A 25,723-nucleotide genomic window follows, 5' to 3' on the forward strand; every position below is an offset into this window, starting at 1 on the left:
AAATAGATTTTTAGGGTCAGCAATAGATGAGGTTTCAAGGCTTTTGAATTTATGGTTCTTTTTAACTTTTTTTTTTGTAACTTGAAAGGTTAATCTAGTTCATGGATGTGGCAGAAGCTTTAAAGTAAATGGGAAGTTTATCACCGCTCAGCAAAAAAACCTCATTTTAGCTCTTAAAGTTACTATCATTTTACTTAGCGAAATGTCAATGCAGTCTACTTTTTGATATTTGAAAATTTCTATGGTCAGTTTTTTACCATTTGAACAATATTATAATAAAATGTTCACATTTACCTTTCCATAAGCCTTATTTGGTAGTTAATACCATGCGCCAGTACTCAGGGTTTTCTTTCTCTCCATCCTCTTTATATCTCTACAGTCTCTCTCCTTCCCTCTGAAAATATCAGTGTCTACTTTGAAAACTAAATACTTATGGACATTTTTAACTTAAACTTTACATTTCTTTCTTTCAATATTTTAACAAAATTGACCTTGTCCTTTTTAATTGTCAATTTTTACAGTTAAAAAACAGCAAATATAATCATGAAAATTAGAAAATAAAGACCTGTATATGTGTGCATTCTATACTAAAGTGAGATCATACTATATTACTGTTTTGTAACCTTTTTTAAACTAACAGTGTCCTCCATATGTTCTTCCGTATTTTCTTTTTATCAAGTATATAGTCAAATTTTTCCAGTGTAGGACAAATTTTCACATCTGGTTGTTATATTCCTTACATCTCTTTAAAAACATCTAATCCTGTCCCCCTTTCTTTTTATACCACTAATTTATTGAGGAGACAGGGCCAGATATCCTGCTGGATGTCTTACCTTCTGTGTCTGGTTGCTCCCACCTATAACTTGTTCCTCTATACCTTGTATTTCCTGTTAACTAGAAATTAAATCTTAAGGCCTGAGAGATTTAAATTAAACATTTTTGGTTAGGCTATGTAATAAGTTATGTACTTTATATTTTAACTCATCAAGAAACACAATATCTGGGCGAGACTGAATTTGACCACTGAATTAGGGTAATGTCCATTCAGTTTTTTTACTGTAGAGTTTCATCTTTTTCTCCCTGTGACTAGAAAATCTCTAGGTCCCTATCAAACATATACCTGACTATAATACTTCCTAAATTAGTGATTTCATAAGGGAATCCATAATACTAGTTTTCTGACTTTAAAAAAATTTTTTTTGAGACCCAAGATGACAGAGGTGTAAGTAGAAGCTAACCAACCCCCTCCCGGGACCAAACTGTACTTACAATTAAATCATAGAAAAATCATCCTGAATAACCAACTGAATACTAGCTGGAGAGAAGCCTTATAACCATGGACAGACAGACAGAAGCCACAATGTGACTGCCACTTAACATGGGCTCTGGCAGAGGAAGGGCAGAGTGGGCTAGAAAAGCTTGGGGAGAGCCTGGGGCTGGTGGCTCTGGGGAGAGAGCTGAAGGGACAGCCACCAGGATCCCTATACTGAGTCATTTCCCATACTGTAGGAGCCATCTTTCTCAAGCAGAGCACTCCCCTCCAAGTGGCATCAGACTGAGGGGAAGCAATAGCCCCACCCATAGGAATTACTCTGCCCCACCCTGCTTAACCCCTGCTGCGGAAGAGTACAGCTGGATGACATTAACCCTACAGAAAACCTGCAGGCAGAGGCAGATTGCTGGGAGCTCTGAGGCTTCAGCTGACCTGCCCCAGGTCCTGGTGCCAGTAAAAGCCAACTGTGGTGCACAGCCTCATTCTTTCCGCACACACCCAGGCCCAGCAAAGGGAGCCACACACTGTGGATTCTGATAGCTCCTAACAGGTTGCCCAGGGCCCATCACAGACAGGGTTTGACTTAGGTGTTCACCAAAGTCTTGCAGATCTACCTAATACACAGAAACAAATACAAAGGAGCAGCCACAATGGGAAGATAAAGAAACATACCCCAAATGAAGGAACAAGAGTGTTCTCCAGAAGAAGAACTACATGAAATGGAGGCAAGCAATTTATCAACTAGAAAGTTTAGAGCAATGATTATAAGAATACTCAACAGCATGAAGAAGGTCATAGAAACCATAAAAAAGGACCATTCAAAATAAAGAATGCAATATCTGAAATAAATACACTGGAAGGAATAAACAGTAGGTTAGATGAAACAGGATCGAATCAGTGCTTTGGAAGACAAGGTAGAAAAAAACACCCAAGCAAAGCAGCAAAAAGAAAAAAGATTTTTAAAAACTGAGGAGAGCTTAAGAAACATATTAGATAGCATGAAACATAACAACATCTGTATCACGGGAATAGCAGAAGAAGAAGAGAGTGAGCAAGGGGTTGAGAACCTATTGGAAGAAATGATGATTGAAAACTTCCCTAATCTGGTGAATCCAAAGTCACACAAGTCCAGGAAGTTTAGAGAGTCCCAAACAAATTGGACCCAAAGAGGTCTACACCAAGACACATCATAATTAAAATGTCAAGGCTTAAAGACAAGGGAGAGAGTCCTAAAAGCCGCAAGAGAAAAGCAGGTAGTTACATACAAGAGAGCACCAATTAGACTGTCATCTGATTTCTCAACAGAAGTATTTCAGGCCATAAGGGAGTACTGTGGGATATTCAAGGTGATGAAAAGCAAGGACCTGCAACCAAGGCTATGTTACCCTTTTAAATGAAGCAAGGCTTTCATTTAAAATCAAAGGAGAAAGGAGGAGTTTCCCAGACAAGAAAAAGCTAAGGGAGTTTGTTAATACCAAACCAGCACAGCAACAAATGTTAAAGGGCTTGCTTGAAGAAGAAGAGGAAAAAGAGAAAGGAAAAAAAAAAAAAAAACAGAGGAAAATAGTCTAACAATAAAATGGCACTAAATACGTATCTATCAATAATCACCTTAAATGTAAATAGCTTAAATGCTCTGACAAAAAGACATAGGGTAGTTGAATGGATAAGAAAACAAGACCCATATATATGCTACCTCCAAGAGATCCACCTCAGATCAAAAGGATACACACAGACTAAAAGTAAAAGGATGGAAAAAGATATTTCATGCAAATGAAAAGAAAGAAAGCTGGGGTAGCAGCACTTATATCTGACAAAATGGACTTTAAAACCAAAGCTGTAGTAAGAAACAAAGAAGGACACTACATAATAATAAAGGAAACAATCCCACAAGAGGATATAGCCCTAGTAAACATTTACGCACCCAACATAGGAGCACCTAAATATAAAAAGCAAATTTTGTTGGACATAGAGGGAGAGATTGACAGAAATACAGTCATAGTCAGGGATTTTAACACCCCTTTGACTTCAGTGTATAGATCTTCCAACAGAAAGTCAGCAAGGAGACACAGCCTTAAACAACACACTAGATCAAATGGATTTAATTGATATGTTCAGTGCATGTCACCCCAAAGCAGCAGAATATACATACTTTTCAAGTGTACATGGAATGTTTTCTAGGATAGACCACATGTGAGGACACAAAACAAGTCTCAATAAATTTAAGATTAAAATCATATCAAGCGTTGTCTTTGACCATATGGTATGAAACTAAAAATCAGTCACAAGAAGAACACTGAAAGACACAAAGACACAGAAGCTAAATAACATGTTATTAAACATTGAATGAGTACACAATGAGATCAAGAAAGAAATCAAAAGACACCTTGAAACAAATGGAAATGAGAACACAACAATGCAAAATCTGTGGGACATGGGGAAAGCAATCCTAAGAGGGAAATTCATAGCATTACAGACCTATAAAAAAAAAAGAAAGAAAAAACTCAAATAAACAATCTAACTTTACACTTAAAGGAACTTGATAAAGAACAAACAACGCCCAAAGTGAGTAAAAGGAAGGAAATAATAAAGATCAGAGCAGAAATAAACCAAATAGAGTCTTAAAAAATGATACAAAAGATCAATGAATCCAAGAGCTGGTTCTTCGAAAAGATAAACAAAATTGACAAATCTTTAACCAGACTTATCAAGAAAAAAAGAGAGAGGACCCAAATAAATGAAATCAGAAATGAAAGAGGAGAAATAACAACTGACACCAAAGAAATCACAAAGGATTGTAAGAAAATATTATGAACAACTATATGCCAACAAACTGGACGAAATGGATAAATCTGTAGAAACATACAATCTTCCAAAAATGAATCAGGAAGAATCAGAGAATCTGAATATACAGATTACACCTAGTGAAATTGAAGCAGTAATCAAAAAACTCCCAACAATCAAAGGCCCTGGACCAGATGACTTCACAGGTGAATTTTATCAAACATTCCGAAAAGAACTAACACCTCTCTTTCTCAAACTATTTCAAAAAATTCAAAAGAAAGGGAGGCTCCCAAGTTTATTTTACAAGGCCAGCATTATCCTAATTCCAAAACCAGATAAAGACACTACAAAGAAAGAAAATTATAGACCATATATAACATACATGCTAAAATCCTCAACAAAATATTAGCAAACCAATCATACACCATGATCAAGTGGGATTTATTCCAGGAATGCAAAGTACAACATTCACAAATCAATACATATGATTCACCACATAAACAAAATAAAGGATAAAAACCACATGATCATATAAATAGATGCAGAAAAAGCTCTTGATAAAGTCCAGGGTCCATTTATGTTTAAAAAAAAAAAAAAACTCTCAGCAAAGTGGGAATGGAAGGAACATACCTAAATATAATAGAGGCCTTATATGACACACCCACTGCCAGCATCATATACTCAATGGGGAAAAACTACAAGTGTTCCCCTTAAGATCAGGAACAAGACAGGGATGTCCAGTATCACCTCTCTTATTCAACATAGTACTGGAAGTCCTAGCCACAGCAATCAGACAAGAAGAAGAAATAAAAGGCATCCAAATTGGGAAGGAAGAAGTAAAACTGTCTGTATTTGCAGATGACATGAAACTGCACATACAGAACCTTAAAGTTTCCACCAAGAAACTACTAGGACTGATAAATGAATTCAGCAAAGTAGCAGGATACAGAATTAATATCCAGAAATTAGTCGCATTTTTATATGCCAATAACTAACAGAAAGGGAAATATAAAAAACAATCCCATTTACAATTGCTTCAAAAAGAACAAAATTCCTAGGAATAAATCTAACCAAGGGTGTAAAAGACCTGTACTTGAAAATTGTAAGACACTGAAGAAAGAAATTGGAGAAGATACAAATAAGTAGAAGCACATGTCGTGTTCATGCATAGAAAGAATTAGCATCATTAAAATGTCCATACTACCCAAACCAATCTATAGATTTCACTGCAATTCTTATGACATTTCACAGAACTAGAATAAATATTTCAAAAATTTATATGGAGCCACAAAAGGCTCCACATAGCAACAGTGATCCTGAGAAAGAAGAACACACTTGGAGGAATCACACTACTTAATATCAAACCATACTATATGGCCATAGCAGTCAAAAGAGCATGGTACTGGCATGAAAACAGATGCATAGATCAATGGAACAGAATAGAGAGCCCAGACATTAACCCACACCTTTATGGTCAATTAATGTTCAACAGAGGAAGTACATACAATGGGCTAAAGATGGTTTATTCAGTAAATGGTGTTGGGAAAATTAGACATGTGCAGAAAAATGAAACCAGACTATCTTACAATACACACAGGAATAAGTTCAAAATGGATTAAAGACTTAAATGTTAACCTGAAACCATGAAATCATAGAAGAAAACATAGGCAGCAAAATCTCAGGCAAAACTGTAGTAATCCCACTTCTAGGAATATATCCAAAGGAACCCAAAACACTAATTCAAAAGAAAACAAGAACCCCTATGTTCATTGCAGCATTATTTACAATTGCCAAAATATCGAAGCAACCCAAGTGTCCATTAGTAGATGAAGGGATAAAACAACTACAGGACATTTACACAGTGGAATACTACTTGGCTATAAAAAAGAAGAAAGTTTTACCCTTTGTGACGGGATGGATAAACCTGGGGAACATTATGCTGAGTGAAATAAGCCAGTGAGAGAAAGACAAATACCATATGATCTCACTCATATGTGGAATCTAGTGAACAAACTGAACTAACAAGCAAAACAGAGACAGACCCACAGCAGAATGACAGCTAAGCAGGGGGTTGTGGGGCATGAAGGAAAAAGGACTCATGGACGTGGACAACAGTGTGGTGATTGCCGTGGGGTAGGGGGCGTATAATGAGACTAAATGGTAATGAAAAAATAAAAGTTATTTTAAAGAAAAGAAATTAAGAAATTAATTATTTCTACATTATTAGCCACAGTTTTTCTTGTAAAACAGAATTTTCTTTTTTTTTTTTTTTTTAACATCTGAGGCTATTGGTTTGTTCTCCTGCAAAGATCAGATAAATTTTTTAACCAGCTCAGAAGATGATACAAGTTTTTTTTCTGGCTCTCCTTTTGTACTATCATTGTAGACTCATGGATTTTTGTTGGATCAGTTAGTGTCAGTCTTAATTCTCACAACGTTGACTAGCAAGGAAGGGATCTTTCAGGCTAATCCCTGTCCTGTGCCTTTTTGCTCTGATACGTGTTTTAAATTATGGAAACATTTAAACATAAAGAAAAGTATAGAGAAAAGTATAGTGAACCTCCAAGGTATCTTTCACCTTTATATATTTCCAATCTTTTATTTGTCCTTTTCTACTTTATTCATCCCCTGGATTATGCTCCCATTGGTATTTGAAAGTCTTCATTGCTTTCTGTCATGGTAAGGCCCCAGACCTGGAATCTTCTGTTTCTCTCGGAAGCCCTGATTGCTTTGAGTAAGGAATGGTATCAGATAAAATTGGGGCATAAAGGTTATTGAATGTTTTTAATTATGATTTTTCTCTCTTTTCCTTTCATGTGCCTTATCATTATGGTAGCTAGTTCTCCTGAGCAGAGTCACTCTCATTTGGGTCACGTAGAAGGAGCACCTCTCAAAGATAGGACAAAACAACTTTATATTTCTTTTCTGTTTTAAAAGATTTTATTTCTCTATCTTTAGAGAGAGGGGAAGGGAGGGAGAAAGAGAGGGAGAGAAACATATACATGCGAGAGACACATCATCAGTCACCTTGTACACCCCCAACTGGGGACCCGACCCGCAACCCAGGCATGTGCCCCTACGTTTGCGGGCTGACACTCAATTCACTGAGCCACACCAGCCAGGGCAAAAAAACAAAAACAAAAACAAAAACAAAAACTTTATATTTCAATTTTAATTGGTCTACATACTAAGTATAGCTGACAGATGATTCAAATTGTGTCAGGTAACTGGGGCTTTTTTTTTAAAGATTGTATTTATCTTTAGAGAAGGGAAGGGAGGGAGAAAAAGAGGGAGAGAAACATCGATGTGAGAGAGAAACATCAATTGGTAGCACCTCTCATTGAGTGCGGACCAGGAACTAAACACAACCCAGGCATGTGCCCTGCCCAGAAACTGAACCAGTGACCTTTTCGCTTTGTGGGATGACGCCCAACCAACTGAGCCACACCAGTCAGGGCCAGATAAGTGTTTTTAATAACGGACCTTTTATAAAATAAACACCACTTAGTGTTATGAGTTTACTTGTACTACAATATAAGGAAATTCTCCGAAGGTTTGTTTATACCACACTTTGTTTTTTTAGCATTCAACACATTTTCTCATAGTAGTAATGTAGATGATAAAATGTTATTAGATTCTAGCTCTTAAAATCTGTATGATTTCTAAGATAGATTAAACCCGTACCTTTGCCTCCTTTTCCTCCTGATGCCCCACAGAAATAAAATGCATAGAAATAAGAAATGAAGAAGCCAATAACAATACATAGGAAAACTACCCAAGAGCAATAATTGAACAGGTTTCTGGACCTCTTTCCGAGTACTAGAAGACGCCCTCTTCTCACCTCCCCATCTCTCCCACCCCTGTACTTGGATTACAGATAGTTGGTATGAACCAGGCAAAACGCCAGGCAGATAGATTTTCTGTAGAGAAATTGGGAAAAGCTAAGGCTTCTAGAGTACAAGTTATGTCCCCAGAACAAAAGGAAAAGCCGTCTTTATTCTGGCATTTAGAGAGCCTGCTGGCTCCCCTCCTACACAACCTTAAAGGAACACAGTATACCTAGCCTACACAGAGGCCCCCTCAGGAGAGCAATCTAATAAAACAACAGACCATCTTGACAGTAATGGAGAAAATCTATGTTGTCTAATAAGTCATTCTGGCCTAAATATGAATGAGTAACCAGAGATTACAAGGCATGTAAGGAAAACTAACGGCATGAAAGACTAAAATAATCAGAAAAAATGCCACTAGAGAAACTAGAGTTAACCAGAGAGAACTTTTCAGAAAAGGAACTCTAATATACTCAGAGCTGCAAGAAGATACAACATCCATTAAACAAGAATGAGAGGACAAGTTTTCATATTGAAAGGACACACCAAGTACTGAAATAGTGAATCAGATATCACACTGTAACACATTCTGGTGAAACTGCAGGATTCCTAGGATAAAAGATCTAGAGAAAAGTCATGTACATAGGGACAAGTATCAGTCTAAAATCAAACCTCTCATGAGCAACCTTTAATGCTTCAAGACAGTAAAACACTACCTACACCATTTCAAACACTACCTACACCATTCCAACACTGTGCAGCCAAGGATTCTGCATCCCACCAAACTATTAATCAAAGGTGAGAGCAGGGTAAAGTTGTTTTCAGACAGACAAGAACTCAAAGTTCACCTTCTCTGGGAATTAAGTGAATGGATTACACATTCACCATCAATCTTGAGAAACAGAAATTCCTTGTGTAATTTTTCATTAAACATTTTCATTTTGTGCTTTGATCTTTTAAAAATCTCACTGGTGCTAAAAGGGATTATAGAGAGGAAATGGGGAAGGTGGATTACCAACAATAAAATTAGTTAAGCTGTCCCTAACCGATGTGACTCAGTTGGGCATCCGGCAAAGCAAAAGGTCGCCGGTTAAATTCCTGGTGAGGGCACATGCCTGGGTTTCAGGTTCCATCTTTGATCAGGGCACATATGAGAGGCAACTGATCAATGTTTCTCTCTCACAGCAATGTTTCTCTTTCCCCTCCTTTCCCCTCTCTTCAGAAATAAATATATAAAATCTTTTTTTTAAGTAGTTGTGAATTTACACCACAAAATAAATTACAGACCTACCATAGCAGACAACAATGAGAGTATTTATTTCCTTTACGTTCAGCAGGCTGAAATGCTCTATATATTGCACATATAACTAACCCATGACTTTTCATATTTCTCGATGACCCCAGCAACAGACAGCTGGGACTGCTTATGTGCAATCACAGCTGGCTGGTATACCACGTGGCCAGCAGGGACAACAGCATCAAATTCTCCCATCTTGACTGGAATGACATGATCGAACTTACATTTAAAAGCATCATTCTGATGCTGCCTTGAAAGTAGACTCAGGGGTAGAATAGTAGAGCAAGGACAGAAGCACGAGGCCAGTTTGGACATCATCGCTGTATTCCAGGTGAAAGGTGACTGGCTCTGACGTGGTGGTAATAGAGGTAACAGAAAAGAGGTCAGATTCTGAGTATAACGCGAAGGTAGAGCCAGTAGGATTTCCTGACTGACTGGACATGAGGTGAGCCAGAAGTCAAGATTTGTGGTCCAGCAGTTAGAAATGAGAAGCAGATTAAGGGGAGAGATAAGGGGTTACGTTTTGGGTGTTATATTTCAGAGTCCATTTGACCTCCAAGTAAAGATGTCAATTACTTGGATTGGCACTTAGACATATGTGTCTGCAGTTCTGAGGAAAGGTTTGGCTTCGAGATTAGATTTTGGAGATAAAGAGAATAAGGGGGGTGGTCTGTGGACTGGGACCCTGTGGCGCTCCCATATTTGAGATTCAGGGAGATGAGAAGGAATGATCACAGATGACTAAGGAGGAGCAGCCAGTGCGGTGTAAGGAGAACCAAGACAGAAGGGTGCCCCAGAAGCCATGGGAAGGAAGTGTTTGAACACGGAGTCGTTGACTGTTTTGTGCTGCTAAAAGGACAAGCAGGATGAGCGCTAAAAATTCACTGTTGGATTTGGCGGCACGGGTGTCAGTGTTTACCTTTACAAGACCTGTTTTTGTAACACCTACTAAGTTGTTAAGACAAAAATATATATTAAGTTGTTTGGGCCCAACTACTTAATAAATGGAACTATTAGATGTTTCTTAGGGCCTACGGGCTTTGTGAAAAAATTACTAAGGTCCAAATGGAGCCACAAACAGAAAATTTGGGGATCTCTGCTTTAGAGGATCATGCCAACTGAGCATTTTATTGGGTTGGCCATAAAGTCCATTTAGTTTTTTCCATAAACTAAAAGATGCATTTTTCATTTTCACCAGTAATTTTATTGATTTGGATATTTTAAGTATGTCAGCTATCTCCCTCATGGTATAACGTTGATTGCTCTCAATTAATGTCTCAGTTTGATCGCTAACAACTTGAACTGGTTACCCAACCTTGGAGCATCATCCAGCGAGAAATCTCCAGCATGAAACTTTGCAAACCACTTTTGACACATTTGATCAGTCACAGCACCTTCTCCATACACTGCACAAATCTTTTCTTTGTGTTTGAGTTGCATTTTTACCTTTCTTGAAATAATAAAGCACAATATGCCAAAAATGTTACATGTTTTCTTCCAGCTTCAATATTAAAAAGCTGCATGAAGATTCGCCAATTTTGATAATTTTTTTATGAACACTGATATGACAGCTGTCACAATACAATCTAACAAAATTGTTTCGAATGAAGTGAAAGAAAACTAAGCGCTACTAGAGCCATCTTACAGAAAAAAACAAATGAACTTTTTGGCCGACCAATAAGAAGGGAAAGCACCTCTTGTCTTTCCTGTGTCTCTGCTGAAAAGTTTGAGTTAGTAATTTTAAATCTGATTAAATTACATGTGATTAATAAAATTTCCTAAGTGTGGTTATGCAACATAAAAAAATAAAATCTTGCGAAATGTCAGTAGTATATCTTTGCATGATTTTTTCTTCTTGACTCCATAGGTATGGTCTGAATATGCGTTGCTTGGCAGCTCGGGTCAACTATAAGACTTTGATTATCATCTGCGCACTCTTCACTTTGGTTACAGTACTTTTGTGGAATAAGTGTTCCAGCGACAAAACGATCCAGTTTCCACGGCACTTGAGTAGTGGCTTCAGAGTGGATGGATTAGAAAAAAGAGCAGCAGCATCTGAGAGTAACAACTATGTGAATCATCTGGCCAAACATTCAGAGGAGGCATTTCCTCCAGAACAGCAGAAAGCACCCCCTGTCGCTGGGGGCTTCAATAGCAATGGGGGAAGCAAGGTGTTAGGGCTCAAATACGAAGAAATTGACTGTCTCATAAATGATGACCACACAATTAAAGGGAGACGAGAGGGGAATGAAATCTTTCTTCCATTCACTTGGGTAGAGAAATACTTTGACGTTTATGGAAAGGTGGTTCAGTATGATGGCTATGATCGGTTTGAATTCTCTCATAGCTATTCCAAAGTCTATGCACAGAGAGCTCCTTATCACCCTGATGGTGTGTTTATGTCCTTCGAAGGCTACAATGTGGAAGTCCGAGACAGAGTCAAGTGTATAAGTGGGGTTGAAGGTTAGTATCTCTGTTCCGCTGCATTCTTCTATCCTGATTGTGTTGAAGAATAAGAAACTGTAGGTGTTCATTATATAGCAAGCACATACGTAGCTTACTATCAAGAGACCTGTCATCACTCTGACTTAGCAGGGACAAACAGTTTATTCTGAACCTAGGGCAACGTTCTAGATGGCATTACATATACCTGATCAAATAGGATTATTCCATTACCCTGCCTCAGAATCTAAAATTTTCACCAATAAGGCCAAGGCATAGGAGCTCCAGAAATTTTGGTTAAAATATACAATTATCCTATGAGAGGAGATGGGAAAGGAGCAAAGACCATTCAATGGACCCATCAATGTCCCAATATAATCTTGTTACCAGATTAGCCAGGTATCGGCTCTGGATGGAGGTTTAAAGTCCTCAGAACTAGACAATAGATATCATTTTCTCTCCACTGATACTGAACTGCTATAGTCTGTTGCAGATTGTTTTTCAAACTAGGAGCAATTGGTGTTTCTTATGAGTGTATTAGTATAATTTAAAATTTGTATTTCCAACCTAGGACTGATCAGAAAGCCACATTGAATTTGACTTTTCACTTACTTATGATTTATTAATGTTAGAAGTTTTCACTTCTATTTACTAAATTTTGGGATTTTTTTTAACCTCTTCCTTTTGTGCTTAGAAAGTCATTTGCCACACCATGGTCAGCTTTTCCTCTGTACTTTCACTAACAGTTTTATGGTTTGGTTTTGTTTTACATTTAACTTTTTAATCCAGCTAAATTGGTTAATGTTTTGGTAAATGGTAAAAGATTAGGGTCTTACTTTAGACTTTTTTCCCTATCATGTATTGAGTAATCTCTTTTCCTCACTAATTCATGATGCAGGCTTTATCAGTATACTAAAATATTTTGAATACTCGAGTATGATTCTGGCCAGCCATTCCATTGATCAGGTTCTATCAGTTCTTAGACCAGTTGCACATCATTGTAAACAGTTATCACCCGTCTTTAATGGGATTGTATAAGCCTGCCTTCTATTAAATGAAAATAATAAAATTTTGAATTAAAAAAAATAAACCCTCCCTTGGAGAGAGAATTCAGAAGTTAAAAAGCTTATTTGTAGCCTAGGTTTTTTAGCCTCTTTGGTCCCTAATTTCTTAAACTGTGTTGAAACTACATCAGAACACATTCAATGTTATAGGTTTCCAGTTTCTACTGGGACTGGAACTACATACAGATAGGAGTTTATTCTCACCACATACACTGCGAGGCAACAATACAATAATCTGTGCAATGTAGTACCATCGTATTTCCCATGTAGGGAATTACTAAAATAAATACACCAAACACTTAAAGGTTTTCCTTAGAACTTCACAAGAGATAATCCATTAATGAATTATTTCAAGTATCTGTGTTTAAACATATAACTTTTATTCATTTAAAAAAATACTTCTTGTTCTCGAGAATTACATTTTGATATGAGGGATATAAAGAAGAGTTGCAAGCTTGTTTACACTTTAAGTTGCCTAGTCATAACTGGGTTCTTAAGCAAATGCTTTAACCATCAGATTATATACTTGTGACAACACATCTTGACATTGGAGAGAGAGGAATATGCGGTTAACTTGATTGTTGAGTATAAATGTTTAATAAAGTTTTAGGATTGCTATTCTATAATAAAGCTATAGTAACGTTATCTACATGTATTTAAATTGTACAAAACTTGAGTGTATGAAGCAGGATTATGAAACATGACATCTGTAACTATGAGCAAAAGTTACATAAAAAGTCAGTCCTTAAGAGGTAATCTACAACATCACATTGCTGTCTGTCAACAAATAATGAATGAAAGTGAATGAACCCTTAATTTTGTTTTTTGTATCTTGTATTTTAGTACTATTTTAGTTAAATATGAAGACAGTATAATGAGGAAGCTCAAATTTTGCTGATAACGTTATAATATCCCCAGAAGTAAAACAGTGAAGAGTGGTGTTCAGAACAAATTTATAAATATCTGGACATGGTTCTTTATTTTGTTCTCTATTTTATAGGTGTACCTTTATCTACACAATGGGGACCTCAAGGCTATTTCTACCCAATCCAAATTGCACAGTATGGGCTAAGTCATTACAGCAAGAATCTAACTGAGAAACCCCCTCACATAGAGGTATATGAGACAGCAGAAGACAGGGACAAAACCAGCAAGCCCAGTGACTGGACCGTGCCAAAGGGCTGCTTTATGGCTAGTGTGGCTGATAAGTCTAGATTCACCAATGTTAAGCAGTTCATTGCTCCAGGTAAGTGAGGAGTTGTGTGTCTGCTAATTTTATGTTGATTTTTGGGTGTGTCTGCTAATTCTATGTTGATTTTGAGTCTCTCTTAAAATTGTTTTTTTTTAAATACATCAGCAGACCCTTATTTTACATATATAAAGAAATAAATTGTGTCACTCAAGTGAAAGAAATCCCTAGTAAAGAAACAGCTAAAAATTCAAGGTTATAAAAGGCGTATTTACTGTGTGAAGAACCAAGCCATAGACTGAGTATTTAGACCCAGGGTACTGCATGGTGTGCATCTCTTTTCAGGGATCTGGAGCCCATAAGAATGAGGTTTCTTTGTTTATTTTAATATTTCAGTACAGTATTTATTCTTTAATTATTAAACTATTTTGCATTATGGTAGAAATTTTCCTTTGTAGAAAGAGCCATCCTTTCCTTTGCCTATTATTTACCAGTAGTTTTTAATTTTTTTCAAGATAAGAGAGCATTACCAACTAGGTGTGCATCCATATTGAATTTTGTTAATGTACTAGATTGTCTCAAACTTCATATAAAACCATTTCATTAATAAAATCATTTATAAAATCAAATTAACTTTATGCAACATTTCCCCTTTTACTAAGACAGTCTCATTAATTAGGATGTAATGCATTTTTCTCTACTAATCAATATCCATGAGAATTAATAAGTCCATTACTTAAAAAGACAATGAAGTAATTTTAGTTAGCACTTCAGGCTTAAATTCTCTATGGGGAAATGTCGTCAAGAACAGAACTCATTCCACCCTCCCGCCAGCCTTGCAGTCGGTAAATAGAAAAAGAGAAGGTTAGAAGACTTCTTCTGTATTCTCTCCTTGTCCTTTATTGATGACTGTGTAATTCACAGACCTTGAAAGCCACAATGCAAATCTACTCATTCCGAATGGCTTTAAGTAATGGATTTATGAGTACTTAATGCAGTGCAAATAATGAGTGACCTTTCATTTTTATTGTGACTAGAACTCCTTTTCTTCTATGGCATCCTGTGATAGTCCAGTGCATAGAACATCTTTGCTTATTGTAACACAGCAGGTTTGGCTGGGTGAGAAAGTATGTGGAAATGTTTAAGAATATTTAGCTTGTGATACCTAAGAGGTTATTGCAGCAGGAAATGATTAGAGTAAGCAAATGGATATTTGGTTTGGTGTGCACCAAAGGCACTTATTTTTGCACTAATTAATAATGTTGTCTGGATTCGGGTGGAAAACAGCAGCCCTCATCTTGATCTCCTCAAGTGCTGGGAATTTTTCTAGAACAGTCTTTTGAACTCTATCCTATTTAGAGCAATAGATTTGGCGGCTCACTTTTGGATGCCCTGGGTTAATACAAAAGATAGGTCCCCTCAACAAAGTGAGGGACCCTCACTTTAGTCCTTCTTTCTGCAGCCTGTAGCTGGAGATACAACTACTTCCTAAGGTGGTTTTAAGCATGTGGAGGAGGGAACTCTGTCCATGGCGGTAACTCTGCCAGTAGGACACAAGCTGCAGTTGGAACTCCCTGTTGATGGGAGTGTGCTTGCTGGGGGTGGAGTGCTTGTTTTGACACCCAGGTACACCTGGTGTGGCATTCGATACAAGTGTTGGAGGGAGAGCGACTTGGAGTTACATGGGTGTTGTTGGCTTAGAGCAGGAGAAAGGAATGCCAGCAGTGAGTCTGTTTTATTAAGGCGTTGGTATGGGAGGTGAGGCTTTTTACAAAACATCGACCTCATGGGGGAGAAATTCAGAGAATCACTGTTGAGAAGAAGTTGGGACTTGTACGTAAAAGCATAGGCCCCTGAATGCTTTTGGCCCTTTATTTTTTCTTATTTGCCCTTGATTTTTTTCCCCCTGCAAAGGTACAAAATCATCTAGAGGAAAGAATCATAACATGGATCTGCAGCATGTTTTTTTTATTGTTTTGTTTATTGGATAATGTTTTGTCCCTCTTCTTAATTTTAAAATGGAATGAACTGAAACTTTATACCTGTCCTACTCTATTAAATTAAATTAGGTTTTGCCCTGACCAGCATGGCTCAGTTTGTTGAGCATCATCCCACAAAGCAAAAGGTCTCCAGTTCAATTCCTGGTCAGGGCACATGCCTGGGTTGTGGGCCAGGGACCCCAGTTGGGGCGAGAGGCAACTAACTGATCGATGTTTCTCTCTCACAGTGATGTTTCTCTCCCTCTGTTTCTCCCTCCCTCCCCCTCGCTCTAAAGTTGAATAAATAAAATCTTTTTTTAAAGATTAAACTAGCTTTTTCTTTCCCAAAGCACTCTCTTTACTTCATTTCCATGGCCACACTTTTCCCTCTCTCTGTAGCCATTCTTCCTCAGGCTTCTTGTGAGCTTCTCTCCTGCCTCGCCCTTGTCTCCCAGTGCTCCCCGATGTGTTGAGTAGGGCCTCTTCCCATTCTGGTGGTGCACCTGTTGATTAAGTGAATGATTCCTAATAGTTTGTATTTGATGTGAAAACATTGATTTTACGACTACTCTTAAATTTTTTCATTCTTTGTTGCCTAAAGTATGTGTACACGTATACTAAAAATAGACACTTGTCATGACTCCCGGGAATAACTGCTCAGAGAGAGAAGAGGTCATGGATTTCAAACAGGAAACTCAGAACGTTCTGTTAGTGGATTTAAAGCACCAGGGTTGCCCACCCGTGGTCACATTGCATTTTCTACCACTCAGATTCTTCTCAATGATGTTGACAGGTTATTTAACCTTTCTGTACATCTATAAAATGTAAATTAAAAGAACTATCTCATAAAATTGCCATGAAGGTTATGATTGTCAGTAGATTGATTTAAATTGGGGATTGTGGCTTCTGTGTCATTTCTGTGTAGCTCAATAATCCCCTCTGGTGGTGTGAGGTTTTAGGAAGATTAATAGTAGTTTTTTTAAAAGGTTATATTCCATGACATCATTCCTTACTGAGTTATTTGAACTAATCTGTTATACTGAGACATACGGTGATTGATTGAACTACATCATTTCATTGGATTCATATACATAAAGTGAAAATCAGAATGGAATTCTGGGAGAAAAATGGGTACTTCAGCTTCCTCCATTTGAACTTCTAAAGATGGGTCCTTGTTGCCATTTTGGTGAAAATGGATGTCATAGTTAATACTGTTGTCTGATTAATGAGGCATTACCCTGGGAATGAAAAAATAAGTAACACTGAAAATAGTCTGCTTTGCTGAATATAATTCAGTCTTGAGTGATTCAAAGTCAACAGAATCCTGCAGTGTTTCAGGGACGTACTGAGCATCAGATTCCATTTTACTATTGATGCAGAAAAATGCTAGTTAAGAGAGAGATTTCACGTTGGCATCTCTCCAGATTAAGTGGATTTTAACTGTGCAAGTATACTTCTGAAATCACTTTTTAAAAAATCACCCAGAGCATCATTTGATATATAAGTCTGTCAAGATGTTCTCATTCTTTTTTTTGTTTTCTTTTTTTTAAAGATTTTATTTATTTACTTTTAGAGAGGGGATGGGAGGAAGAAAGAGAAAGAAACATCAACGTGTGGTTGCCTCTTGCACGGCTCCCACTGGGGACCTGTCCCTCAACCCAGACATGTGCCCTGACTGGGAATTGAACAGGCGACCTGGTTCACAGGCGGGCACTCAATCCACTGAGCCATACCAGCTAGGGCAAGATGTTCTCATTCTTAATACAATTTCCATAATTGTCCATCAGATGAAGTAATTAAGAGCCTTGGGTCAATTATATCCACACCGGTAAAGTCCAATGTTAGGAGAGTTAATGATCAACTCAGCATGCTAATACTCTCCAAACTAATCACACCGTACACACCATCATCAGTTCACATTTCTTATCCTCGCTCCTGGTCACACACTAAAGATTTCCTCAAGCAGATCTGACTCCCATTATATTTTAAGAGAAATAACCCTCCCACTGATTATTCTCATGAGAATGCCACTTCCAATATCATTTCTTTTCCACGATCTTTGAATTTGAGTTTAGGAATCCTGGCTTCTAGTCCCTGCTCCACCAGTAATTAGCGTTTGGCTTTGGGCAAACCTCTTAACCTTGCAAAGCCTCTATATTTTCATCCTCAAATGGAAGTGGTAATTCCTGCTCTACCAGCCTTAGTAGATTATTGTAAGGATCAAATGAGATAATACCTGTGAATGTGTTTTGAATATTTAAGCCCAATAAAGATCAAGATATTTATATTTGCCTTTAATATTATAAAATTTGTGTGGCTTTTTTTGGTGGTTTTTCTTGCTGCTGCTGCCGTCTGATTCAATGTGCCTAATTTCTCTGCGTGGTAGATCTAGCACAGCGGTGTACAGAAAGTCACATTTTGGGGAGTCAGTTATTATTGTATTACAGATATTCAAGAGAAATTTTCTGTTTGATGATTTGCCAGATTGAACAGCTTCTACTGTTTTATAATCTTCTGAAGCCAGTGGCTTCCGAATAATAATAATAGTCACTATCATTTTTTTCTTATGGTCAAAGCCACAATCTTTTTTTAAATTCTCCCAATTACCTTGCAGAGTAATATTATCTCTATTTAACATGTGAAGAAACTGAGACTCAAAGAGGTGTATTTGTTGAACATCTCACAACTATAAGTGGTAGAGTAAGAATTCATATAGGCAGGGTTTTTTCTTTTTAACTCCACAGCCTGTACTTCTACTTCCCTCAGTTTCCCTCACTCTTTGTTGACTACATGAACCTATTCCTTAATTACCAGAAATGTTATCCACAAGTTCAGCAGATATCTGAAAACAGGCCTGTCGTATTTAATATCAAATAGTGATTGAGAGTATGTATTGTGGAGCCAGACCAGCGGGGTTCAGCTAGCTTTTGGCTATGGTTTTCTTTTTGTAGAGCGGTATACCAGAACAGTCACTGATTGTTGGTCAGCCAGCACTGGATCCTTAAAATGCTGTTTGATCAATAGTACCTTAGCCATTGGCCTTTAACCCGCTAAAGTAAAACCACGTGAGCCAAAAGATAAGAGCCAAAAGATAAGATGGCTCACAAGCCATCATGGACTCACCTGTCATTTGTGGTTAATTTAGTAAAAGTAATAATAAGACCAACAATAATAATGGTGATCTGACACAAAATATTAAAGTATTACTTTTGTATGGTCAGTGGTTGTCAAGGATGAATTGCAGTTTACTTTTAAATACAAGAGGTTTTATTCTAATCAGTTTTTGTTGGTATATTTTATTCCCTACAGAGACCAGTGAAGGTGTATCTTTGCAACTGGGGAACACAAAAGATTTTATTATTTCATTCGACCTCAAATTCTTGACAAATGGGAGTGTGTCCGTGGTATTGGAGACGACAGAAAAGAATCAGCTCTTCACTGTACATTATGTCTCAAATACCCAGCTAATTGCTTTTAAAGAGAGAGACATATACTATGGCATTGGGCCCAGAACTTCATGGAGCACGATTACCAGAGACCTGGTCACTGACCTCAGGAAAGGAGTGGGTCTTTCCAACACAAAAGCTGTCAAGCCAACCAAAATAATGCCCAGGAAGGTGGTACGGCTGATTGCAAAAGGGAAAGGATTCCTTGATAACATTACCATTTCTACAACAGCCCACATGGCCGCATTCTTCGCTGCCAGTGATTGGCTGGTGAGGAACCAGGATGAGAAAGGCGGCTGGCCAATTATGGTAACCCGTAAGTTAGGGGAGGGGTTCAGGTCTTTAGAGCCAGGGTGGTACTCTGCCATGGCCCAAGGGCAAGCCATTTCTACATTAGTCAGGGCCTATCTACTAACAAAAGACCATGTATTCCTCAATTCAGCTTTAAGGGCAACAGCCCCTTACAAGTTTCTGTCAGAGCAGCATGGAGTTAAAGCTGTGTTTATGAATAAACATGACTGGTATGAAGAGTATCCGACCACACCTAGCTCTTTTGTTTTAAATGGCTTTATGTATTCTTTAATCGGGCTCTACGACTTAAAAGAAACTGCAGGAGAAAAACTCGGGAAAGAAGCGAAGGCCCTGTATGAGCATGGCATGGAGTCCCTGAAAGCCATGCTCCCCTTGTATGACACTGGCTCAGGAACCATCTATGACCTCCGGCACTTCATGCTTGGCATCGCCCCCAATCTGGCCCGCTGGGACTATCACACCACTCACATCAATCAACTGCAGCTCCTCAGCACCATTGACGAGTCCCCAATCTTCAAAGAATTTGTCAAGAGGTGGAAAAGCTACCTGAAAGGCAGTAGGGCAAAGCACAACTAGAGCTCACAACCAAAGTCCTATTGCAACCTCTGCTGTAACGAAAACCGTGGGCCCTGTCTCAGCAGAGCATAGGCACCTGTTAAAAGGTCGTAGACTAGGATTTTGTGGACAACATCAAAGTGATAAATGATCCTTAAAACCAGTCTTCTGAGATATCTGCATTCCGTGGGTTGGGTGCTTAAAATTGTAGGTGGCATTTAGAGCAGGAAAGTGTTTAGTCGGTGGGCTAAACAAAGGTGTTTCGCCCTGCCTTGCTTACTACACCCGGTACAGTTCCGCAGGTAGCCCGGGCCCTCTTGGTTTGGGAAAATGAATGGTAAGTAGCTGAACAGGCCAACTGTCTATCACTTACCTGAAAACTGAGTCTGGGGTGCTTTTAAAATGTGATTATTTATGTTTATGTTGAAAGCAGACTTTAAGAAATAATGTGCTGTAATACAGTAAATACTTGTAGCCTGAATAGTGGACTGTGTGCAACTTTTTTTAAATGATTTTTTTTTCTATGGATTAACGTCTTGGGGGCAATTTGTTGCATTTGTTCAATTTGTTATATATGGAGAATATTTTGAATTTATGGTTTATTGATGTGTAAATTAAAAGCACAGTCAGTGTTCAGGCTTCACAGTTACATAATGTAAGCACAACTAAAATGAAACATGTTGACTGCACAAGAAATCACAAAAATGTCATCTGTTTTATGAAACTTGATCTACAATCAGTAAAGATTTGATAATCGGTCGATGCCTCCCCCATCCCCATTGCGATGGTTTCTTTTGTCACTATCTAGAATTTTGTATTTCGTTTCAGACTACACGCAAGAGTTTTTTCTATTCAAGGGGACATTTTGAGGGACATTATTTGGGATATTTTATTATAAACTTAAATTTGGGAAGGAGCTAGTAATTTTGATAAGTCTACCACCACTACCCTTTTAGGACTTTTTCCCCCTTAAGGAAAAATACGAGGTCAGACATTACACATAAGAATCACAGCAGGTTTTTCCTACTTAGATCATTCTTGGTCGTCAACTTTTCAAAACATTGGTTTGGTGCATCATTGTTTTTCCTTTGCAATTTTAATTTTAAATTATTTAAACTATTGGGTAGAGTTGAAGCTACTGCGTTTGTTGTACATGTGTAATCAGACTTTATTTAGCTTTTATATCTCATTATACCCCACCATACATGCAGGTTTCTTAGCCCCCATACCCTGGACAGTGTCCGCTCTAGAGCTTCAAGCATTAGGTCAGAACCCAGGGAGGGTGATTTTGCTGGCTTTTGCTTTCATGCATGACAGCACACTAAATCAGTACCATAACTTAACAGATTGGGAAATGAGACCCCACATTCTCAGGGGTCACGTACAGACAGTACAGTTTCTCTATGACCTATATTAAATGCACATCACAACTCTGTTTTGCCCACAATAAAATAATTGTGGGTTATTAGGTTTCCCCATAGCTTTTGGGCTTTGTAGTTCTTATACATTAGATGTCTCAACAAGAATATCTGGATACCTTCCTTTTTAATTTCAGTGCTCAAAAATAAACTTTCTCCAGTCTGAAACCCTTTTACTTCATCATATTTGTTATTATTTTAGAATAGTCTGGCTCTTGCCTTGAGTTTGCATACTGGTATTTCAGATGAGGGACTCGGGGAAAACAGTATGGTACTGCTTCTGTGGCAAATATCAGTGCCTTAACAACACATCTGTCCTTTCCCACCGAAAACGGACGGGCACGCCGACCTAGAATGGCATTGCTGTCTCACTGCTGTTGGCTTCGCACCGCCTTCCACACCGCAACAGCCACTTGCTTTTTCTTGTGATCCCAGAGTTTTCTGAGAGAAGGAATTGAACCTGTAGCAGCACCATCCGAACACACTGATGGTTCTCAAACTTTAGGATGTCTCAGAACCACCTGGAAACTTACTGAAATACAGATTGCAGATACTCGGCAAACCTGCCTGTGAACCGTGGTGACCTGACTTTCTAGCAAGCGTTCAGGTGACTCGGATGCGGGTGGCCCAGGGGCACACATGCGGGAACACTGCCCACGAGCCTCCGCTGCGTTTTTGTCCCTAAACACCTCTGGCGTTTTCTAGGGTTTTACACCATGTAAAATGTTTACGTATTCAGAGCTTACAGAGAATGGGGAAGGTGTTTTAAAGTTTTAGTTTGTCTCTTTAAATTTGTCCTTGTTTCAAGATTATCTTGAGTTACACTTATCTTGAGTTAGCTTTGATGTTAAGTTAAATCTATTGCCACTTCAGTTTTTAAACTAGCCAAAAGTCTCAGATAAAGGTCAAGTTTGACCCTTTAGCAGTTACTGTACATAAAGGCTTCATCCAAAAACCATCCAGTGTGTGTGAGCGAACGCAGAAGTGACACACAAGCACAACTCTCCAGATGTGGCGGTCCTTTTTCCTTGTCAGTGTGCAAACTTCCACTGAAAGCTGCTATTTGCATCCTCCTTGAACTCGCTTTTCTTGTTTTCCTCCATTGTACATGTGGGTTATATACCATGTGTTAAATATGCAATAAAGTGTTTACTGGATGCCCTTCTGAAGGGTAGTCCTTTGTAAAGCTGTACAGACTTTGCAGTTCAAGCACAATGTGCACATGTTAGTTTTATATACAGCAGAAGTTGATTTTTTGCAGATGGAAAGGTATTTTGTTTCTATACAAAGTAATGGATTGTTTGTGCTTAATGTAAAGCTGCTTTATAAAATTGTAAAATAAAGTTTTTATCTTAAAAGGAATATACCTGGATATTTCTCTTTCTTCTCTAATTATACTAAGATTATTTGATCCCAGCAAGCAGATTTCTAACCATCATTTTCTGTTCAGCCTGTGGCAACTAGTCAGGCAACAATGTTTATTAAAAGGTGCATCAGACCTTTTAAGACACTACGGGGAGGAGAACATCACATGGGCCTTAACCAGGAGGTCTGGTCTGCAGGGCATGTGCGGTGTTTACCAAACAGCGTCAGAAAAAGAAAAGGCTGGATGATGTGGTCAGTCCGAGAGAGTGTTGCGGAGGAGGTAGAGCCTGGGCAGGGGCTGCAGGCCTGAGTCCAGGTGGAAGAAGAGGGTAAAGTAAGGAGCAGAGCCAGGCTGCCCGCCAGCTATGAGCATGCTCTTCCCAAGCTAATTCAGGCTGGTAACTATTTATATCTGATTTATATTAATTGGAAAGTTGGTCCTTCCTTTATTTTTTTGTAGTGGTCCCTTCTCCAGAACAATAAGCATTATTTAATCTTTTCCCCTGTTCTCAGGGAGTGTAATAAGTAATTTGGGCTCCCAAATGCCTATAAAATCATAGAACAGTCTGGCTTCACATTATGTCTCATTGCACATTACTTTCGGGGTTATAAACACGCTGCATTTATATAATGGAATTCCAGTTGATCACCAATCAGCTTTTTGCAGCTGATGGATACACATTTTGACAGGCTGGTAGTCCACATTGTTGGTCTGGTTGAGGTCTCGGGCTGCTCTCGCTTTGATTTTGCCATGTGCAGCCAAACTTACTACATTAGCCATTCTGCTATAGCACACTGAACACGTGTCTGTCTCCACACTGCCCCTGAGTGGGGACAGACCCTCCACGCCAAGAGGACTTATTCCACAGTCCTGTGAGTTCTCCTTTCCTGCTGACGCTTCCTTCATATCCTGTCAGCCACTGTGTGCTCTGTGACCCTGCCTCTTCTGGGCATGACTGTTAAACCAGGGCGAGTCCCTGACTCAAGCTGGGCCAATGATCTCTTCCCCAGGAATCCAAAATTGGGACAGATTAAAAAAAAAAAAAAAAAAAAAGAACGAACAAGATTCACAGTGAAACAGATGAAAAGGAATTTTGGCAGTGCCCCAGACCCTGGATCCAATGCATTTCTGAGGCCAACAGCATTCCGCTCCAGCTCCATCAGACACCACTGTATCCTTAGGACAAATTCCTCTGTATGCTAAGTTGGCTGGACTTGATTTCTGTTACTTAAAACTAATTAATAACAGTGTCTCCATTATGGAGAAAAATATTAATGTAAATTCTACATTTTCCTCCAGTCTGGACCACTGTATTTGCTAGGGTTGCTGTGCCAAAATGACACAGAGCGGGTGGCTTAAACCACAGAAATTTATTTTCTCACAATTCCAGAGGCTAAAAGCCCCACATCAAGGTGTTAGCAGGTTTGGTTTCTCCCGAGGCCTCTTTCCTTGGGTTGCAGATGGCCACCTTCTTCTTGTGTCCTCCGGATATTGTCTTTGTCCTAATCTCTTGAAAGGACATCAGTCATACTGAATTAGGGCTCACTTATATGATCTTATTTTTACCTTAATTACCTCTGTAAAATCCTCTCTAAATGCAGTCACCATCTGAGATCCTAGGAGTTCGGGCTTCACCCTGGATTGGGGGGGACACAGTTAAGCCCATAACAACCACTCTTCACTCTCGAGCACAAGAAACTGAACTAGCCAGGGTTGCCATTCAGTTTGTTGATAACCAGTTAAAAGCTCAGATGCTAAGGGACCAGTTGGTGGGCAGAAACCGAGTCTTGGGACTCAGGAGACAGGGCTCCCTGGCTCTGCCGCTGTAGCACCAGGACCTCCCTCCACCCCATGGGTTTCAATTGCCTCATCATGCAGTCCAATCAGAGAGAACTAATTGATCTTAAACTTCTCTTTGTAAACTAACAAGAGGTAACCTCTAAACTCCAACAGTGGTGTTAATATATGTATACATAGGCACCAACATCAGCTGCTAGATTTTTATTCTTCCTACCATATGCCATTTCCATTAGCTCATTCTGAATACAGAACTCTGAGGTATTGAAAAAATAGAGATACAGAGTATGTCAAAATAGCAAGTTGTTAGATTTGTTTAATGACAATTTTTTAAATCTCAGGTCTGCATTATTGTAACTTACAAACTATTAATATAGGGATAAAATATTGATTTTTATTTTGCCAACTCATTAAGGATGTCAAATTGAAAATGGATGTGAATTTAAACGTGGTATTGGTGATGAAATTGAGCGTTTGCTGCTGCTCACTTTCTGATGAAACAAGATACATTCACCATCTGGTAGGCATGATTGGTAACCCGTGTGTGTGTGCCGCGCCTCCTGAATGCTAAGTAGCAGCAACACTGTAATTTTGCTCATCCTTTCCAGGAGTAGAAGGATCTTGTGAAATGACAGGACCGCAAAGCAAACCATCGAGGAGCAGGAGCAAAGTGAATAACAAAAGGGAAGAAAAAGGCCCTGTGAAGGAGCAGAAATAGAGCAGCCCTTGTATATGTATATTGGGAATATATTTCCATGTCTAAAAAAATTATTAATGAATAAATAAATGAAGTGTGTGTCTCTCCAAAAGAGAGAGAGAGAGAAACAGAGCAGCCCATGAACGAATGAATGGTAAGCAGTTTAGATCGGGTATTACTCTGCAACCAAAAGCTCACTGCATCCGGGCACCACCTGGAAGAGCCAGTGCCCTCCTGGGATTTCGTGCTGCGCTCGTCTGCACCCAGTGAAATC

At 38.6% G+C, this 25,723-nt stretch overlaps 1 protein-coding gene across 2 annotated transcripts in view; it reads left to right on the forward strand.

Moving 5' to 3' along the window:
* The window catches only part of GLCE (glucuronic acid epimerase), a 108,048-nt gene extending 85,097 nt beyond the window's left edge, over window positions 1–22,951 (forward strand). For both annotated transcript variants that reach the window (XM_024568518.3, XM_024568519.3), the window contains 3 exons: window positions 11,052–11,647; window positions 13,691–13,936; window positions 19,168–22,951. In XM_024568518.3, coding sequence (XP_024424286.1) covers window positions 11,065–11,647; window positions 13,691–13,936; window positions 19,168–20,192 — 1,854 coding nt within the window. In that variant the 5' untranslated portion in view covers window positions 11,052–11,064 and the 3' untranslated portion in view covers window positions 20,193–22,951. The remainder of the gene's footprint in view (window positions 1–11,051; window positions 11,648–13,690; window positions 13,937–19,167) is intronic.
* Window positions 22,952–25,723: the final 2,772 nt, after the last annotated feature.

The sequence above is a fragment of the Desmodus rotundus genome, chromosome 7 (assembly GCF_022682495.2).
Source record: "Desmodus rotundus isolate HL8 chromosome 7, HLdesRot8A.1, whole genome shotgun sequence".
In the NCBI taxonomy this organism is placed as follows: domain Eukaryota; kingdom Metazoa; phylum Chordata; class Mammalia; order Chiroptera; family Phyllostomidae; genus Desmodus; species Desmodus rotundus.